The 15,936-nt window shown below is 37.9% G+C and overlaps 3 protein-coding genes across 4 annotated transcripts; all 3 read left to right on the top strand.

The window, feature by feature from the left end:
• Positions 1-5,289: 5,289 nt before the first annotated feature.
• LOC111203541 (G-type lectin S-receptor-like serine/threonine-protein kinase SD2-5) lies at positions 5,290-8,509 on the top strand. Its single transcript, XM_022697408.2, has one exon. It carries the CDS (start codon positions 5,774-5,776, stop codon positions 8,264-8,266), a length of 2,493 nt encoding a protein of 830 aa, XP_022553129.2. The 5' UTR covers positions 5,290-5,773; the 3' UTR covers positions 8,267-8,509.
• A 902-nt stretch (positions 8,510-9,411) lies between these two features.
• LOC106362693 lies at positions 9,412-12,059 on the top strand. Its single transcript, XM_048735233.1, has 9 exons — positions 9,412-9,891; positions 9,976-10,288; positions 10,396-10,510; positions 10,609-10,733; positions 11,018-11,099; positions 11,166-11,277; positions 11,352-11,509; positions 11,574-11,694; positions 11,763-12,059. Exons 1-9 carry the CDS (start codon positions 9,412-9,414, stop codon positions 12,057-12,059), a joined length of 1,803 nt encoding a protein of 600 aa, XP_048591190.1.
• Positions 11,154-15,821, top strand: LOC106369388 (G-type lectin S-receptor-like serine/threonine-protein kinase SD2-5). Of its 2 annotated transcripts, XM_022697382.2 has the most exons (2): positions 11,154-14,625; positions 14,692-15,821. In XM_022697382.2, the coding sequence occupies exons 1-2, from the start codon at positions 13,164-13,166 to the stop codon at positions 15,615-15,617; spliced, it is 2,388 nt and encodes a 795-aa protein (XP_022553103.2). In that variant the 5' UTR covers positions 11,154-13,163; the 3' UTR covers positions 15,618-15,821. The 2 variants fall into 2 exon arrangements, with proteins under 2 accessions (XP_022553103.2, XP_048636272.1); XM_048780315.1 differs by having other exon boundaries at positions 11,156-15,821.
• The last annotated feature ends 115 nt before the right edge of the window (positions 15,822-15,936 follow it).

Below are 15,936 nucleotides of genomic sequence, written 5' to 3'. Positions count from 1 at the left end.
ATAACCTTGTCCATTATAATTTATGTCTTACCTAAAAGTTGATCCAAGTGGTTTTAAATTACTCAAATTGGTGACCAATTGACTCTCTACGTATTGGTTTGACAAGAAATGACCGGTTCTTTTGAATTTAAATAGTATTTTTCTTGGAATTAAGCGATCCATTATTGATCAATTATATATGTATTATAGTACTAGTTTATAAAAGAAAAAGCAGAGAGAAATCTCAGTTGTACGTTGACGGCTACCACGTTCATGATGATCTCAAATGTGATCATTCGTATGATTGTAGTGGAAGAGACATGACGAACTATACCGATATGCAAGATAAAAATTATATGTTTTATACGTGATTTGTTAAGATAAGATTTGCTTATTCTTGTTAACGCACATGCCTACATACGTATTATTGTATGCATCTCTAAAATCATGATATGTAAACATATGATAGATATTTAGATACATGAGACATATGTACGCATGAAAGAGCTACGTTTTTATTGTTTATTAAACAACATATACGATTCTTGTGTGTGTGTGTTTTTTACATCCGCGGGTGCCATAGGATTACACCCTGGAGTACCTAAAACGCAGATATTTTTAACCACTAATGAGACCATCAGACCATACAATTTTCACTGCTTTGATATTAAAATTGTTGACCCCAAAAAATATATTGCTTTTGAGTTTTGACTTTAGTCTTGATAAAAAATATCAACTTCTAGTTCTCTATGCATACCTTTGTCATAAAACTTTTTTTTTAAAATAGATCGACAATAATCACAAAACAACAAGAATATAAAATTGTCTGTTTGAAAAAGAATAGGCGGAATCAAACATGTTGGAATTAAAACATGTTTTAGAATACGTAAAGATATGGTGATATAATATCTTATGAGTTGTCTATAAGAAAGAAAGAAAATACTAACAATGAAGCGAGCGATATGTCACGTTGACGTACCACGAACAAGATTTAGTTTCTTACAAACCGCCTAATTGCCTGGTTAACAAATGATAATATAGTATCCGGAACCATATTCAAACGTGAAAAAGCATTCTTATTCTTTTTTATGTGGAAAGGCAAATAAAATAGGGCAATTGTCAATAATAGTACCTTTTGAAGTTTATGTCTCAAAAATAGCACTAGAAGGAGAAAAGTCACAAAAATGACATTCATTAAAGGATAAAATATCTCTAATACCCTTGGTTTAAAATTAAATAAACAAACAAAAATAAAAAATAAATAAAATAAAAATAAAATATTTTTTTTATAGTTTCAGATTATATGTTTTCAGATTCGAAATTTTTATAATTTTTCTTTGAAATTTTTTTTCTGAAACTTTTTTTTTTATTTTTTTTTCAAATTTTCTTTTTATAATTTAAAAATATTTTTTGAAACTGTTTTTAAAATTTTTTTTTTTTTTTTAGTATTTATTTTTTATAAAATTTTAAACCCTAATTCCAAAACCCCACCCCTTAACTCTAAACTCTAAGGTTTGGATTAGTTAACCCAAGGGGTATAAATGTATATTACCTCTTTAATGAAACCTATTTTTGTGACTTTGATCCTTGAGTGCTACTTTGGGAACAAAAACTTAGTTTGATGCTATCCTAGTCTTTTTCTCAATAAAATATGTGAACCCAGACTCTTTGATTTATGTAATAAGACAAATTAATCTCCATTTTCATAAAGTAGCTCTGTGTTCACATATTCTTACTTTACGAACCTGAAATATAACAAAGTCTCGCTTATTTCATAAACGTAATATCTTTTACGAACATTTAAAACATTTTTGCTTTGAGAGTTATAGTTAGCATTAATTAGACATCGGTTTTTAATTTGTTATGTTATCATACTCATACTGACGTTATCTATTTACTATATTAAATTCAATAAGTTATAGGATGCATATAAGTTATATATCAACATATCATCGAGAAAGTAATTCCACATATGTACATTTGAAATCTCTAAGAGAGAAAAATAAAACATTATAAAGATAGAGCTCATAAGTAAAATAACCTATACAACTGGAAATAAAGGACTTCTAGAAGAAGATGGACCATGAAGCTATGACATATATTGATAATGGATATAAATATAAATGCAGATGACAATAGTACATATCCAGTAGACATACATAATTGTGTATATATATATATAATAATGGAAGATGCATGTTTGAGGAAGTTGCATTTAAGGTTTAGTTAAACACCTATGGTGCTGTCACTGTTTAGGCCACATCGAACTGTATCACTATGATGATATGATCCATTACTATTGCGTAGCTGTTTATTATTTTCCAATAATTTATGTTTATAATTTAATGCTTTTCATTTTTCAGTAGTATGAATATGAAATACTATGGATGTATAATACGCTTGGCGATTCGCCAACTCATTTCAGAATATTTTATAACTTGGGGATATAAATGGGAGTAGATGATTGCCGGTCATTAAAACCAAAGCTAACTCCCCAACTACATTTCATTTGAGCAATTAATATGATGTAACGTTTTAATGAAAACTTTGCTCTTATTATATTTGTGCCCCTCCGGAGGATCTGTGGAATCAAGAGTTGTCTCAATATTTATCTAGCTACTCTAGTATATAACCATAAAAAACTAATTACATGTTAAAGTTTTCACATGATTGACTTGGTTTACAGAGTGGCAACAACGATAAATCACCGAGAATTTTAAATGGTAGGGGGAGGTTACAACATATCGATTAGGTATATCCTGTGTCGCCAAACAATTAAGTAATGAAAAATTGAAAATTGACATTGAGAATAGTGTGAATCATACTGCTGGATTCAGGAATAACGTTCGGCCGTTGAAAAAGAAGGGCTGATGAATCTGCTTTAAAGATTGTAACCATGAAGTCAAACCAAACACCACGTCTAGTGAAAAAGGAGTAATTTGGTTTTGGTCCATTTCATCATCCAGGGGTATGTTGGGGATTTTGATATTTACCGGAACATTGGATTGATGGAAAGTAAGAAAGTACACGGGGAGTTCGGTATACTGACAGCTGTGGCTTCCGTACTCAGTCTTACCTTAACAATCAAACAAACACCTCAATCTATTTTTTCACACTTCCCCACGTCCCTCTTCGTGTTCTTTTCCAACCCAGTTCATAGTTTTTTTTTCCTTCGTAATCTCTACGTTTTTGTGAGTGATACTGTTTTTAATATTTCGTGGGAAGACTTAGTAAGGTTAGGTGTTATTTATTTTTATTGGAAAAAGTAAGTTTAGGTGTTATTTGTTGACAAAGTTAAAACATAGTTTCCTTTTTTTACGGCAAAGAAAAAGACGAATTAGATGTGTATTCAAACAACCACACGAAAAACCCACGTTTTGACGTTGGCTGATCCATCTTTGAATTCTCCATGACTAAAAGAGAAGAAAGAGTTTTTCCAAAATATAATTTAGAATAAAACAATGTCTCGACACCCAAATCATTTTAATAAAATAAAAAACAAAATAAATATACTCCATTTTTTAACTCCAAATAGGATTTGATTGAAGTAAAATCAACTTCAGTTAATTGTTTTAAAAAAATAACGTTTTGTATCGAAGATGCTCTTACACATGATTTTTATTTTGGTTTCATTTGATATTGAATTCTGTATGATTTTACATTTACTAATAACATAATTGTAACCTGTAACTTTTAACTAGTGATCACAAGGTGAAAAGACAATCCGTCATCTGCAGTACAAAATATCAATTACACACCAAATTCAAATTTCATACATGACACAATTTTAAGCAATCTCAAGTGTTGTTTAGATTGTTCTTTCGTTAAGAACAAAAGAATAGTCTTCATTCCACCACAACCATTCAGTAAAAATGCAAATTCTTTTACGAACATAAATGCAATCTGTACGGTGCAAACCTATCCACAACCCTTTTATTACACAATCAATTAAACCTGTCTCCTCCTTCTGTCCTCTCTGAAAAGTCGAAAAGTCAAAAAGTCAAAAGGGTCTGGAAAAAAATTAAGAACATGTTTGGTTAGAGCAGCATTAACCGGGTATCTTAACCCCCGTTTTTAGTGTTTTTTGATTTAATTTAAAAAAAAATTATCTAATTAAACAAGGGACGTCGCTTGTTTTAGGGATATAGCATACGTATCTTGTTGGACGCGTGTCAAAACCTCGCGTTTCTTTCTCTCTCTCGAGACAGTTTGTCTCTCTCTTCTCCCGTGACTCCTCGACGACTCCGTCTTCCATCGATGATCTCTCGTCCACCATGGCCTCTCCTCGACGATTCGATCGGTGAGATCTCTTCGAGGCAATCATCCGGCGTCCGTGTCGGTTTTATCGTCGTCGCTGTCTCTCTCCTCGACATGCAAGAGTCTCTCTCTGTCTCTTCGACGACTCTGCGACTCCGCGATTCCCTCGCTCTCCTCGATGGCTCCGAGTCTCTCTCTGTCTCCTCGACGACTCCGCCTCTCTCTTATTCTCCTCGGTGACTCCGCGACTCTGTGACTCTCTCGCTCTCCTCTCCGGCTAGCTCTCCTCGAGGAAATCAATTCTCACGGTAAAGCTTTAGGCCTTTTAGATGAATGTTTTATGTGTCATGTCTGAGATGGAGCTTGATGCCTTTTGATAGTGATCAGATTAGTTCCGATGAGGTGCTTAGTTGGGTGATGTTATCTCTGGTATGTCCTCGGTAGAGTTTGGTTGTTTTGATACTGATCAGATTAGTGTAGATGTTGAGTTGAGTGATGTTTTATCTTTTTTATCTGCGGTAAAGCTTGATGCTTGTTCTCTGCGAATGTCTACTGTAAACCTTAATGCTTTTGATGGTGATCTGATTAGATTAGAGGGAAATGCTTGAATCTATAGTGATAAGCTTGATGCTCTTGATGTATAGTTTTTGTTTATGTCTATGTTTATTAATCTTGCTTGCGTCTGAATCTTTCTTCTGCTGATGTTGTCTCTTGTAATTTCTCGTTTAATTTAGTTATCTTTGTTTGTTTGCTTTTTTAAAGTTCTATGTTTAAAATTAATAAAAAAATTTCATTTATATAATTTTTTAATTTTTTTAAAAATAAGAACCTTTAAATAAGAGACTCCCATTGGAGGTCCAAAATTAAAGCGTTTCTTAATGAGTTTCTTATTTGCTTTTAATTAGTTAAATAATGATTAAGAGACCCATATGAGTATATGGGTTAATGCTGCTCTTAAAAAGAGAGACCCACCCAAGCGGTCGGATCTGTCCAAAATAGTTTGTGACGGTCGCAAGAGGGAAAAGATAAATAGGAAACGGATTTAAAGGAAACGGCTCAGACAGATTTTTTTTAATTAAGACACTCTTACAACCTTTCTCTCTGTTTCAAACCAGTTGTAGCCTTCCTCTCTTATCAAACTTCATTGAATCTGAGACAGATAGGCAAACCACACAAAACCAGAGTTCTCCATCCCTTCAAGACAATCCGACTTCCTATTTATCTTTTCAACAATTCTCGTTCCTTTACCCAATTCCGGTCTGAAACTCGCCGGAAAGTTTGAAACTTTCTAACAAGGCGAGTCCTTGTTTCTCTGTTTGATTATTTCTCCGTCACTGAATCTTTCTTCTCGGGGGAGGTTTGCGATGAATCTAGAAACAATCAGACCGTTCACCTGACAACGCTCTGAGATTTGTCTTTTTGCATCTTTTTAGAATCTTCTCTTGTTTTGTTTCTCAGATCCATTGACTTGATCCACACACAAAAAGTTTCTATCTTTATAAAAAGCTTTAGCTACGATCTTGCAAGCCAAAAAGCGATGAGAAGCTTCTTCATATTCTTCTTAACAACATGTCTGACTCTCTTCCCTCATCCTCTACACGCCGGTGTACCCTACACCGGCAGCATCTCCCCAGGCTTCGAAGGAACTCAGATGAACTACATCAACAACAACGGCATCTTCCTCGAATCCAACAGCTCCGCCTTCGGCTTCGGCTTCATAACCACGCCAGCTTCCGTCACTCTCTTCACACTCAGCATCATCCACAAACCCACCTCGAGACTCATCTGGTCCGCGAACCGAGCTTCCCCTGTCTCAAACTCCGACAAGCTCCAGTTCGAATCCAATGGAACCATCCTGCTCCGCACAGAAGGAGGATCCGAGGTTTGGAGATTGGACAATGCAAACAAAAACGCTTCGAGAATGGAGCTTCGCGACTCGGGGAACCTCGTGGTTGTCTCCGGCGACGACGGAGCTTCGATCTGGGAGAGCTTTGATCATCCTACAGATACTCTGATCACAAACCAGGCTTTTAAAGAAAACATGAAGCTCACTAGCAACCCGTCTTCGAGCAACATGACTTACTCTCTCGAGATTAAATCAGGAGATATGGTTTTATCCGTCGACAGCTCCACACCTCAAACGTACTGGTCCATGGGGAACGACAGAGGGAGGATCATCGAAAAAAACGGCGTCGTGACTTCCTCCTCTCTCCTCGGGAACTCGTGGAGGTTCTTTGATGAGAAACCGTCTTTGTTATGGCAGTTTGTGTATTCGGATAATAAAGATGATAACGCCACGTGGATCGCTGTTTTAGGAAACAACGGTGTGATCTCGTTCTCGAATCTCGGGAGCGGTGTCTCTGCTGCTGATTCCTCCACCAAAATCCCGAGCGATCAGTGTTCGACTCCCGAGCCTTGCGGGTCTTACTACTCATGCTCTGGGAGTAAAGTGTGTGGATGCGTCTCCGGTTTATCGAGAGTTCGGTCTGATTGCAAATCCGGGATCGATACTTCTCCTTGCGATAATAAGAAAGACAATAACGCATCTTCTCCTGTGGAGCTTGTAAATGCTGGAGACGGTGTTGACTACTTTGCACTAGGGTTTGCTTCTCCTTTCTCCAAGAAGACAACTCTTGATAGCTGTAAAGAGTTCTGCAGCAACAACTGCTCGTGCCTCGGTTTGTTCTTTCGGAACAGCTCTGGTGACTGCTTCTTGTTTGATTGGATTGGGAGTTTTAAAGCCTCTGGAAGTGGAGGGTCTGGTTTGGTTTCTTACATCAAGGTGGCTACTAATGGTTTAGGAGGTGGAGATAACGGTGATGATGGTGATGGGACACACTTTCCTTATATAGTAATTATCGTCTTGGCGACGGTTTTCATCATTGGTTGTTTGATCTTCGTGGCGTTTCGGATCCATAAGAGAACGAGAACGAAAACTATTTTGGACGGTGATGAGGAACATAGCTCAGAGGAGGATAACTTCTTGGAGAATCTATCGGGGATGCCGATTAGGTTTACGTTTAAAGATCTTCAGTCAGCGACTAATAACTTCTCCATCAAGTTAGGTCAAGGAGGGTTTGGATCGGTCTACGAAGGTACGTTACCTGATGGTTCACGTTTAGCGGTGAAGAAGCTTGAAGGAATAGGTCAAGGGAAGAAAGAGTTTCGAGCCGAGGTTAGTATCATCGGTAGCATTCATCATCTGCATCTGGTGCGGCTTAGGGGGTTCTGCGCGGAAGGAGCTCATAGGCTTCTCGTTTATGAGTTCTTAGCGAAAGGTTCGTTGGAGAAATGGATATTCAGGAGAAGAGATGGAGATATTCTGTTGGATTGGGACACAAGGTTCAACATCGCGGTCGGAACAGCGAAAGGTTTAGCTTACCTGCACGAAGATTGCGATGCAAGGATCATCCATTGTGATATTAAACCTGAGAACATTCTTTTGGATGATAACTTCAACGCCAAGGTATCTGATTTCGGACTAGCTAAGCTTATGACACGAGAGCAGAGTCATGTTTTCACGACTATGCGTGGGACAAGAGGCTATTTAGCTCCTGAGTGGATCACGAACTATGCGATCTCGGAGAAGAGCGATGTGTACAGCTACGGGATGGTGTTGCTAGAGCTGATAGGAGGGAGAAAGAACTATGATCCATCAGAGTCCTCGGAGAAGTGTCACTTTCCTTCTTATGCGTTCAAGATGATGGAAGAAGGGAAGCTTTTGGAGATTGTTGACGGGAAGATGAAGAACGTTGACGTGGACGATGAGAGAGTTCAGAGAGCGATGAAGACTGCGCTTTGGTGTATACAAGAAGATATGCATTTGAGACCGTCGATGAGCAAAGTTGTTCAGATGCTTGAAGGTGTCTTTCATGTGGTTCAGCCTCCGTCTTCTTCCACTTTGGGGTCGAGGCTTTACTCGAGCTTCTGTAAGTCGATCAGTGAGGAAGGTGGGGGTACGTCGTCTGGACCGTCGGATTGTAATAGTGAGAACTATCTCTCGGCCGTGAGACTCTCCGGTCCGAGATAGCCTAGTTTTTTAGTGTCTTCTTCTTATAGGTTTTTAGATGACATTACAACCATGTATTTGTATGTATATTGTTGTTCTGTTTAAAACATTAGTGCTCTTATCAGTTTCAGTTTTGTAATGTTCCGACTTGTATACATAGATTAAAATGCACTACTCATCGATTTTCTACTGATAATAGTAGATACTTTTTGTAATTTTATTTATTTTTATTTCAATTTTGAAGAGAGGAGCTTCCAAGCTTAATGATCAGACTTGTATATACTGGTACATAATAAGTCACGCGTATCTCACGTGTGACCACTAAAACTAAAAGCTTTCCCACTTTGAAACCTTCTTGCTAGACTAGAATGTTTGTAACAAGACCAATAACTGTTTTTTTCTTCTTCTTTTCCTTATCCGATTCTCAGCGTGAATCACAATCCAAACATTTAGGGGGTGTTAGTGGGACTTAAATTTATATAGAGTTTATTGATTTTAAAAGTTGGGAGATTTGTTAAATTTGGAAAGAGATATAGAGAATTTTGTATATTGTGAAAATCTATGAAAATAAAGTAATGTAATGATTCTAAGAATTCAAGGTAAACATGTAGTATTCTCAAAATCTTAATTTGTGAGTTAAAATGATAAGAATTCAATTCTCAATAACACTTACTTTAATAGATTTGTAGAATCATTAAAATCTAAATTTTTTGAATAATAAATGATTTTGTATAGAGTTATAGAATCATCAAACCAATCAAACATATACTAAAAGCAGAATACTAGCAATGGAGATGATGTCCACGTCGACAATAATAATCAGCCAATGGGGGTGCTTCTTTACTCCACGTCGATTGAATGCGGGCTTGACTTGGGTTTTAATTTTTTTTTGTGATCCGTAGAATATGGGAGAAGCCCAGTTATCAAATACACACATAACCCTAGCTCTTCGTCGTATCCTCTCATCTCATCGTCGTATCACGATTCTTAGCCCTTTCATCTTCTTCAACGGATCGATCGATCAATCAACACCGTCTTCATGAGTCTGCAATGAATCCTCTGGAGATATCATTAATTAATGGGGTCCCTTCGTCTTTCTCCCTCTGAGTTTCTTTATAAGATTTGCTTTTTCCTTAGATTTCTTACACACAAAACTCTATTAAGCCATGAATTCCAACAGCAAATCTCCTGTTTCCGGCGATTTTACCGCTAAAAAAGCAAACGGAAAAGATGTTGTCTCCTCCGGCGAGCCTGTCGAACAAGCCGTCCAAACCAGTGTCTCTCTCTCATCCGCCCTCTCCGGTGATCTCAAAAAGAAGAAACCAAACGGCAAGGCCGTCGTCTCTTCCGCCGCGCCGATCAGACGTACCGACCATTCCGGTTTCTTTTGCGTCAACGCTGACTCCGGCGATCTTATGCTGAAGAAAGCAAACGGCAAGGTCGTTGACTCCTCCTCTGAGACGACCAAACATCACGGCGGATCTGGTGTCTCCTCCGCCAAAGTTGATGACGTGCTGTTCTTCAAAGATGTCAAGCTCGGACCACAAGAAGGCGAGCTAAGGTTTCGTCTGATCCATTACTGGGAGGCTCGGAACGCATTCTCGAAGACACTTATTGGTCTGGAGATGCTTCTAATTGACGAACAGGTATATTCCTACATACCTGATTTGTCTTTATCGGTTTTGTTTGGTCGATGAGGTAACTAACATTCTTTTTTTTTAAATCAACAGGGTACTGTGATCCAAGGATTCATCCCACCGAGAAGGATTGACACTTATTTGCCACATATGATTGCTGGTTCCATCTACAGGCTTATTAGATTTTATGGATCTAAAAGCAAGAATGTGTTCCGTGTTGCTGATCCAGACGTGACCATATCTTTCACATGGAATTCTGTTCTTTCTCCTCTAGAGAACAGTCCGGTTCAGTTTCCTGAAGATCGGTTCCGCTTCTATGGGCATGAAGAGTTTGAAGCGGCATGTGACCTCAAGGGGGCTGTTTATGGTGAGTTCTCACTTGATTTTGTGTTTGATACTGATTTAGGTTTGTACCATGTTATTTTTCAAACTTAATTGTTTGGTTTGGTTCATAGTTCATGGTTCACGTTTGTTTTGCATACCGAGTATTAAGTTTTAATTTTTTTCTTGCAGATTTTGTTGGTCACATTAAACTGGTGAATGAGCAAGTTCTGAATGACGGTATTGTGCTTGATGAAGGTGATAAAGCTTCTACTCAGCGTGTTTTGGTTCATGTCCAAACACATGAGTAAGTTATTTTCATTTTTTAGTTTTTCTCTAAACCGTAAGCATTGTATCTACCAAAAGTTTGCTTTCATTTAACTCATGTCTTTCTGTTTGTTTCAGTGGTCCTGTGATGAAGCTTAATCTATGGGACAAGGCTGCCACTGATTTCTATGAGAAGTTCAAGGCGCATGGAAACACTCAGAGTGTAATTCTGGTGACCACTGTCAACCCGAAACGATTTGGAGGTTAGTAATACCAATACAATGCTTACGGTTTAGATATGTTGATAGGATGCTTGAGGAACATATGTTAGTCACAGTAGTTGTTGAAAAAAAATTTGTTGTGCCCTTTACGTGTACTAAACTTTTTTTTTTTTTGGTATTATACGACTTTTCTTACGGTTTATAAATGTTAATATGATGCTTGAGACATATAGCTTAGTCTCCATAGTTGTTGGGAAATATTTAGTTTAGCTTTTGTGTTATACTAATTTATTTTTCCTTGGTATGATAAATTGTTTGTGTTACAGGCGCTCTAAACCTATCATCTATGTCATCTTCCCGTGTGTTTTTTGACATGGATGTTCAGCCAACCAGAGATTATCTGACTTGGTAATTATTTCTTTGTCTGATATGGAATTAAAACTTTGAGTTACATGGTTTTGGTAACTTTTTCAGGTTAAACTCGAACACGGAAGTTGCTAACAGGGTTAATCCTGAGATTGTCACCAAAGCTGAGATAGCTACTATAGGAGACATCTTCTCCTACATGAAGCGAGAAGGAGCAAAGGTACAGCCACTCAACATTTCACATATTCATTACTTTAGCCTTAGGTATGTAATTTTACAATTACAAATGCGCAGGTTGCTTGGTTTGAATGCACTGCCACCATTGATGATGTCGTCCATGGTTCAGCATGGTATTATATCTCTTGCGGTGGGTGCAAAACTAAAGCCACCAAAGGGCATACCACTCTTATGTGTAAGAAATGTGGGAAAGCCGAAGTTACCGGTGTTGCAGAGTAAGAGTTTTATTTTGTTATACTCACACATTCAGCATCAGTTACTAATGTGCTTTCCTCACAGGTACCTCACGAAGCTCTCTGTTTATGACAATAATGACCAAGCACGTTTTGTGCTTCTCGGTGATGCTGGGCGTGAGTTAACTGGCAAGACAGCCGCTGAGTTGGTTGCAAACTACTTTGAGGTATTTACAATCCCGTCCAACCTACAAGTATTGAACCGTCTTCTGATATTTGTTTTAAATTGTGCTAGGCCAATGTGGACGTAGATGAGGATCATGTAATCCCAGTGCCCCAAGATCTGATTGGTACGATTGGTCAAACGCACAAGTTCGTTATCAAGGTTTCAAAGCACAATTTGGAAGGCAAGACACAAGCTTTGACTGTCACAAAAGTACTCACTCCTGATGCTTCAGTACTTGAAGACAATGCAGAAGAAAGCGTGGATGATGAACCTGCCGATGAGAGGAAGGAAGTTGCAGATGAGTCAGTGAAAAGGAGTTCTGATGGGGTTGAGTCTGGTGAGGTTAAGCGTGCCAAATGTGGCTGATATGTTGTTATAAGTGTTTGGGTCTGGTTTACTTAAAAACTATGTTTTGTTTCATTTCATTTTCAGACTTTGTTTTTGCAATTTCAGTTTTTGAACTATCTATCTTTTTATCTATGTTATTTGGCTCTTAAAAATTTCTGTTAGTTATTTGGAGTGATGATGAAGTTTGGCTATTTGAGTGAGATCCCGTAGTTAGTTAGTTAGTGTTGTCTTTTTTTTTTTTTTGATCAGATCAGTTAGTGTTGTATGAGTTAGTTTCTAATGATTCTTTGCTTATGCTACATATTGGATATTGTATATGTTGTAGAACCAATTAAGTTGATATTGATAATATTGCCATAATATTTGTATTTCAATTGTTCTTTATTATTTTATTTACATTTGGCAATGTATAATATTTACAGTTTCAGCATCTATTATTTTCTTACTCACTCTTGATACCTAGCTTTATTTACATTTCTAAACAACTATATCATTGTATTTCTTTTTAATTATGTATTTTTAGAATAAAAAAAAAAAACTGAACCAAACCCAAAATACGAAACAAATATTTATATACCTACAAACATTTTTTTTTTTTGGAACTTAACAAATGTTAAATATATTTAATTCATAAATAACCATATGTTAAAACTACTGTTCTGTAACTTAATTACCCAAATACTTTAATCATATTTTTAAAAATTATCCGAGAATTTTAAAATTATCTAAAATTGAACCGAATAAAATTGTCAACCGATCTTTATAAATGACCAAATATAATCAAAATATTATTTACTAATCGAATTATCCGAGTACCTATTAAAACTTTAAAATAGTAATTAATTTAAATACAAAATTTGAGACAAAAGATTATTTTTAACAATTGCATAATTTATAAATACAAACCGCGCGTAGCGCGGTTCAAAAATCTAGTAACAATAGATTTTAATGAGAATAAGAGAATCTATAAACCAATAACACTAGACTTAGAAATTCTAAGACTCATTATAAATCTCACCCCCACTAACACCCCCTTATTTTTGGTTTGATTTTTCTAACGTGTGTCGAGGTTTTTTCCACATAAACAAGCAAAAGAAGAAAAAACAAGAAAAGCAGGAAGCCATGAGAATGTTCTTCAGTGTCCTCTTAGCATCTCTGTTGATATTCTTCCCTCATCCTCTACACGCCGGTGTACCCTACAACGGAAGCATCTCTCCAGGCTTCGAAGGAGCTCAGGTGAATTACATCAGCAACGGCGGTATCTTCCTCGAATCCATCAACAAAGACTTTGGTTTCGGTTTCATAACCACACCAGATGACGTCACTCTCTTCACACTCAGCATCATCCACAAATCCAGTTCGAGACTTATCTGGTCGGCGAACAGAGCTTCCCCTGTCTCGAACTACGACAAGCTCCAGTTCCAAGCCAACGGAGCCATCGTCCTCCGCAGAGAAGAAGGAGGAGGATCCGAGGTTTGGAGATTGGACAATGCAAACAAAAACGCTTCGAGAATGGAGCTTCGCGACTCGGGGAACCTCGTGGTTGTCTCCGGCGACGACGGAGCTTCGATCTGGGAGAGCTTCGATCATCCTACAGATACTCTGATTACGAATCAAGTATTTAAACAAGGCATGAAGCTCACTAGCAATGCTTCTTATTCGAGCAACATGACTTATTCTCTCGAGATCAAGTCAGGAGATATGTTTTTATCTGTCAACAGCTTGACACCTCAAGTGTACTGGTCCATGGGAAATGATAGCGGGAGGATCACCGAAAGAAACGGCGTAGTGACTTCATCGTCTTTACTCGGGAACTCGTGGAGGTTCTTTGATGATAAACAGTCTTTGTTATGGCAGTTTTTTATTTCATCAGAAAATAGAGATGATAACGCCACTTGGATCGCTGTTTTGAATAACAACGGTGTGATCTCCTTTACAATTCTTGGGAGTGGTGTGTCTGCTGGGGATGATTCTCTCACTAAAATCCCAAATTATAAGTGTGCGACCCCTGAGTCTTGTGACCCTTACTTCTTTTGCTCTGTTAGTAAAGTGTGTGGATGTGTGTCAGGGATATCAAGACTTCGGCCTGATTGCAAAACCGGGATCGATACTTCTCCTTGTAAGAAAACAGACATTAACGCAACATTATCTGTGAAACTTGTAAATGCTGGAGATAGTGTTGACTACTTCGCACTAGGGTTTGCTTCTCCTTTCACCAACAACACTAATCTTGATAACTGTAAAGAGTTTTGCAACAGCAACTGCTCGTGCCTCGGTCTTTTCTTCCAGAACAGTTCTGGTAACTGCTTCTTGTTTGATTGGATTGGTAGCTTTAAAAGCATAGCAAGTGGAGGTTCTGGTTTCATCTCTTACATCAAGGTGGCTACTAATGATTTGGGAGTTATTAAAAATAACGGAGATGACGATGGGAAACAATTTCCATATATAGTCACTATTATCGTCTTTGTGGCAATCTTTGTCATCTGTCTTTTGATCTTCGCGGTTTGTCGGATTCAGAGGAGAATGAAAGCACGTTTGCTTGCTTCTCAAGAAACGACTCATAGTTTCGTGAACATTCTACCTGGTATGCCCACCCGATTTTCTTACAAAGCTCTTCAGTCAGCGACAAATAACTTCTCTGTCAAGTTAGGTCAAGGAGGGTTCGGTTCAGTTTTCAAAGGAACGTTACCTGATGGTTCTCACATAGCCGTGAAGCAGCTTGAAGGAATAGGTCAAGGCAAGAAAGAATTCAAAGCCGAGGTTAGTACGATCGGTAGCATTCATCATCAAAACTTGGTGCATCTCACAGGATTCTGCGAGGAAGGGACTCACAGGCTTCTCGTTTACGAGTACTTAGCGAAAGGTTCGTTAGAGAGATGGATATTTAAGAGAAGGGACGGAGATATTCTGTTGGATTGGGACACAAGATTCAACATCGCCGTCGGAACAGCGAAAGGTTTAGCTTATTTACACGAAGATTGTGACGCAAGAATTATCCATTGTGATATTAAACCACAGAATATCCTCTTAGACGATGACTTCAACGCCAAGGTATCTGACTTTGGACTCGCTAAGCTCATGACACGGGAACAGAGCCATGTCTTCACAACTTTGCGTGGGACGAGAGGTTATATGGCTCCTGAATGGATAACAACCTACGCCATCTCGGAGAAGAGCGATGTTTACAGCTACGGAATGGTTCTTGTAGAGTTAATAAGAAGACGAAAGAACAAAGAGTCTTTACTAGCGAGTGCTAGTTTTCCTGCTTATGCTTTTAAGAGGATGCGGGAAGGATTGCTTATAGAGAATGTTGATTGGGATATGGAGGAGGGGGAGGGTGTTGATGTGATGAACGATGAGAGAGTTCAAAGGGCGATGAAAACTGCGTTTTGGTGTATACAAGAAGATATGCATTTGAGACCGTCCATGAGCAAAGTTGTTCAGATGCTTGAAGGTGTTTTCCCTGTGCTTCAGCCTCCGTATTACACGAGGTTGGAGTTGAGGTCGATCAACGAAGAAGGCGGTGGTGGAATTTCATCATCAATATCTCATAGCCAGCTCTCCGGTCCGAGATAAGAAACTTATAATTGGGTATTTTTCGGTTGGTATATTGTTGTTTTGTTGTAATAGTGTTTTTCTTATTTTTAAAAGAAAAGAAGTGTTTCTCTTAGTTTTTGAGGTTCTTCTATCTGTTGACTTGTTGGTGAACCGATAAGTTTGGAAATGTAAAAGTTATATTATATCTAGAATGGAACATGTGAGCTCTGGATGTTCTGTTTATATTTCGCCTTAACTTTGATAGTTCTAGTTCTGGTACATTGCCTTATCTGGGGCATTTATGCTTGGCAGTAAAGGCTTGGCAATATCCATTTGTTTTTGACAATGCATACTACAA

Source organism: Brassica napus, chromosome A1 (genome assembly GCF_020379485.1).
Source record: "Brassica napus cultivar Da-Ae chromosome A1, Da-Ae, whole genome shotgun sequence".
NCBI classification, from domain to species: domain Eukaryota; kingdom Viridiplantae; phylum Streptophyta; class Magnoliopsida; order Brassicales; family Brassicaceae; genus Brassica; species Brassica napus.
The sequence above is the reverse complement of the archived record's forward strand: the minus strand, read 5'-3'. Positions and strand labels throughout refer to the sequence as shown.

What these genes read in the sequence shown, in the direction of transcription:
- LOC111203541 (XM_022697408.2), top strand. Translation starts at nt 5,774, where the DNA reads ATGAGAAGCTTCTTCATATTCTTCTTAACAACATGTCTGACTCTCTTC.
- LOC106362693 (XM_048735233.1), top strand. Translation starts at nt 9,412, where the DNA reads ATGAATTCCAACAGCAAATCTCCTGTTTCCGGCGATTTTACCGCTAAA. An exon ending in CAACCCGAAACGATTTGGAG is followed by an intron (nt 10,734 to 11,017) that starts GTTAGTAATACC and finishes TTTGTGTTACAG; the next exon opens with GCGCTCTAAACCTATCATCT. An exon ending in GAAGTTACCGGTGTTGCAGA is followed by an intron (nt 11,510 to 11,573) that starts GTAAGAGTTTTA and finishes CTTTCCTCACAG; the next exon opens with GTACCTCACGAAGCTCTCTG.
- LOC106369388 (XM_048780315.1), top strand. Translation starts at nt 13,164, where the DNA reads ATGAGAATGTTCTTCAGTGTCCTCTTAGCATCTCTGTTGATATTCTTC.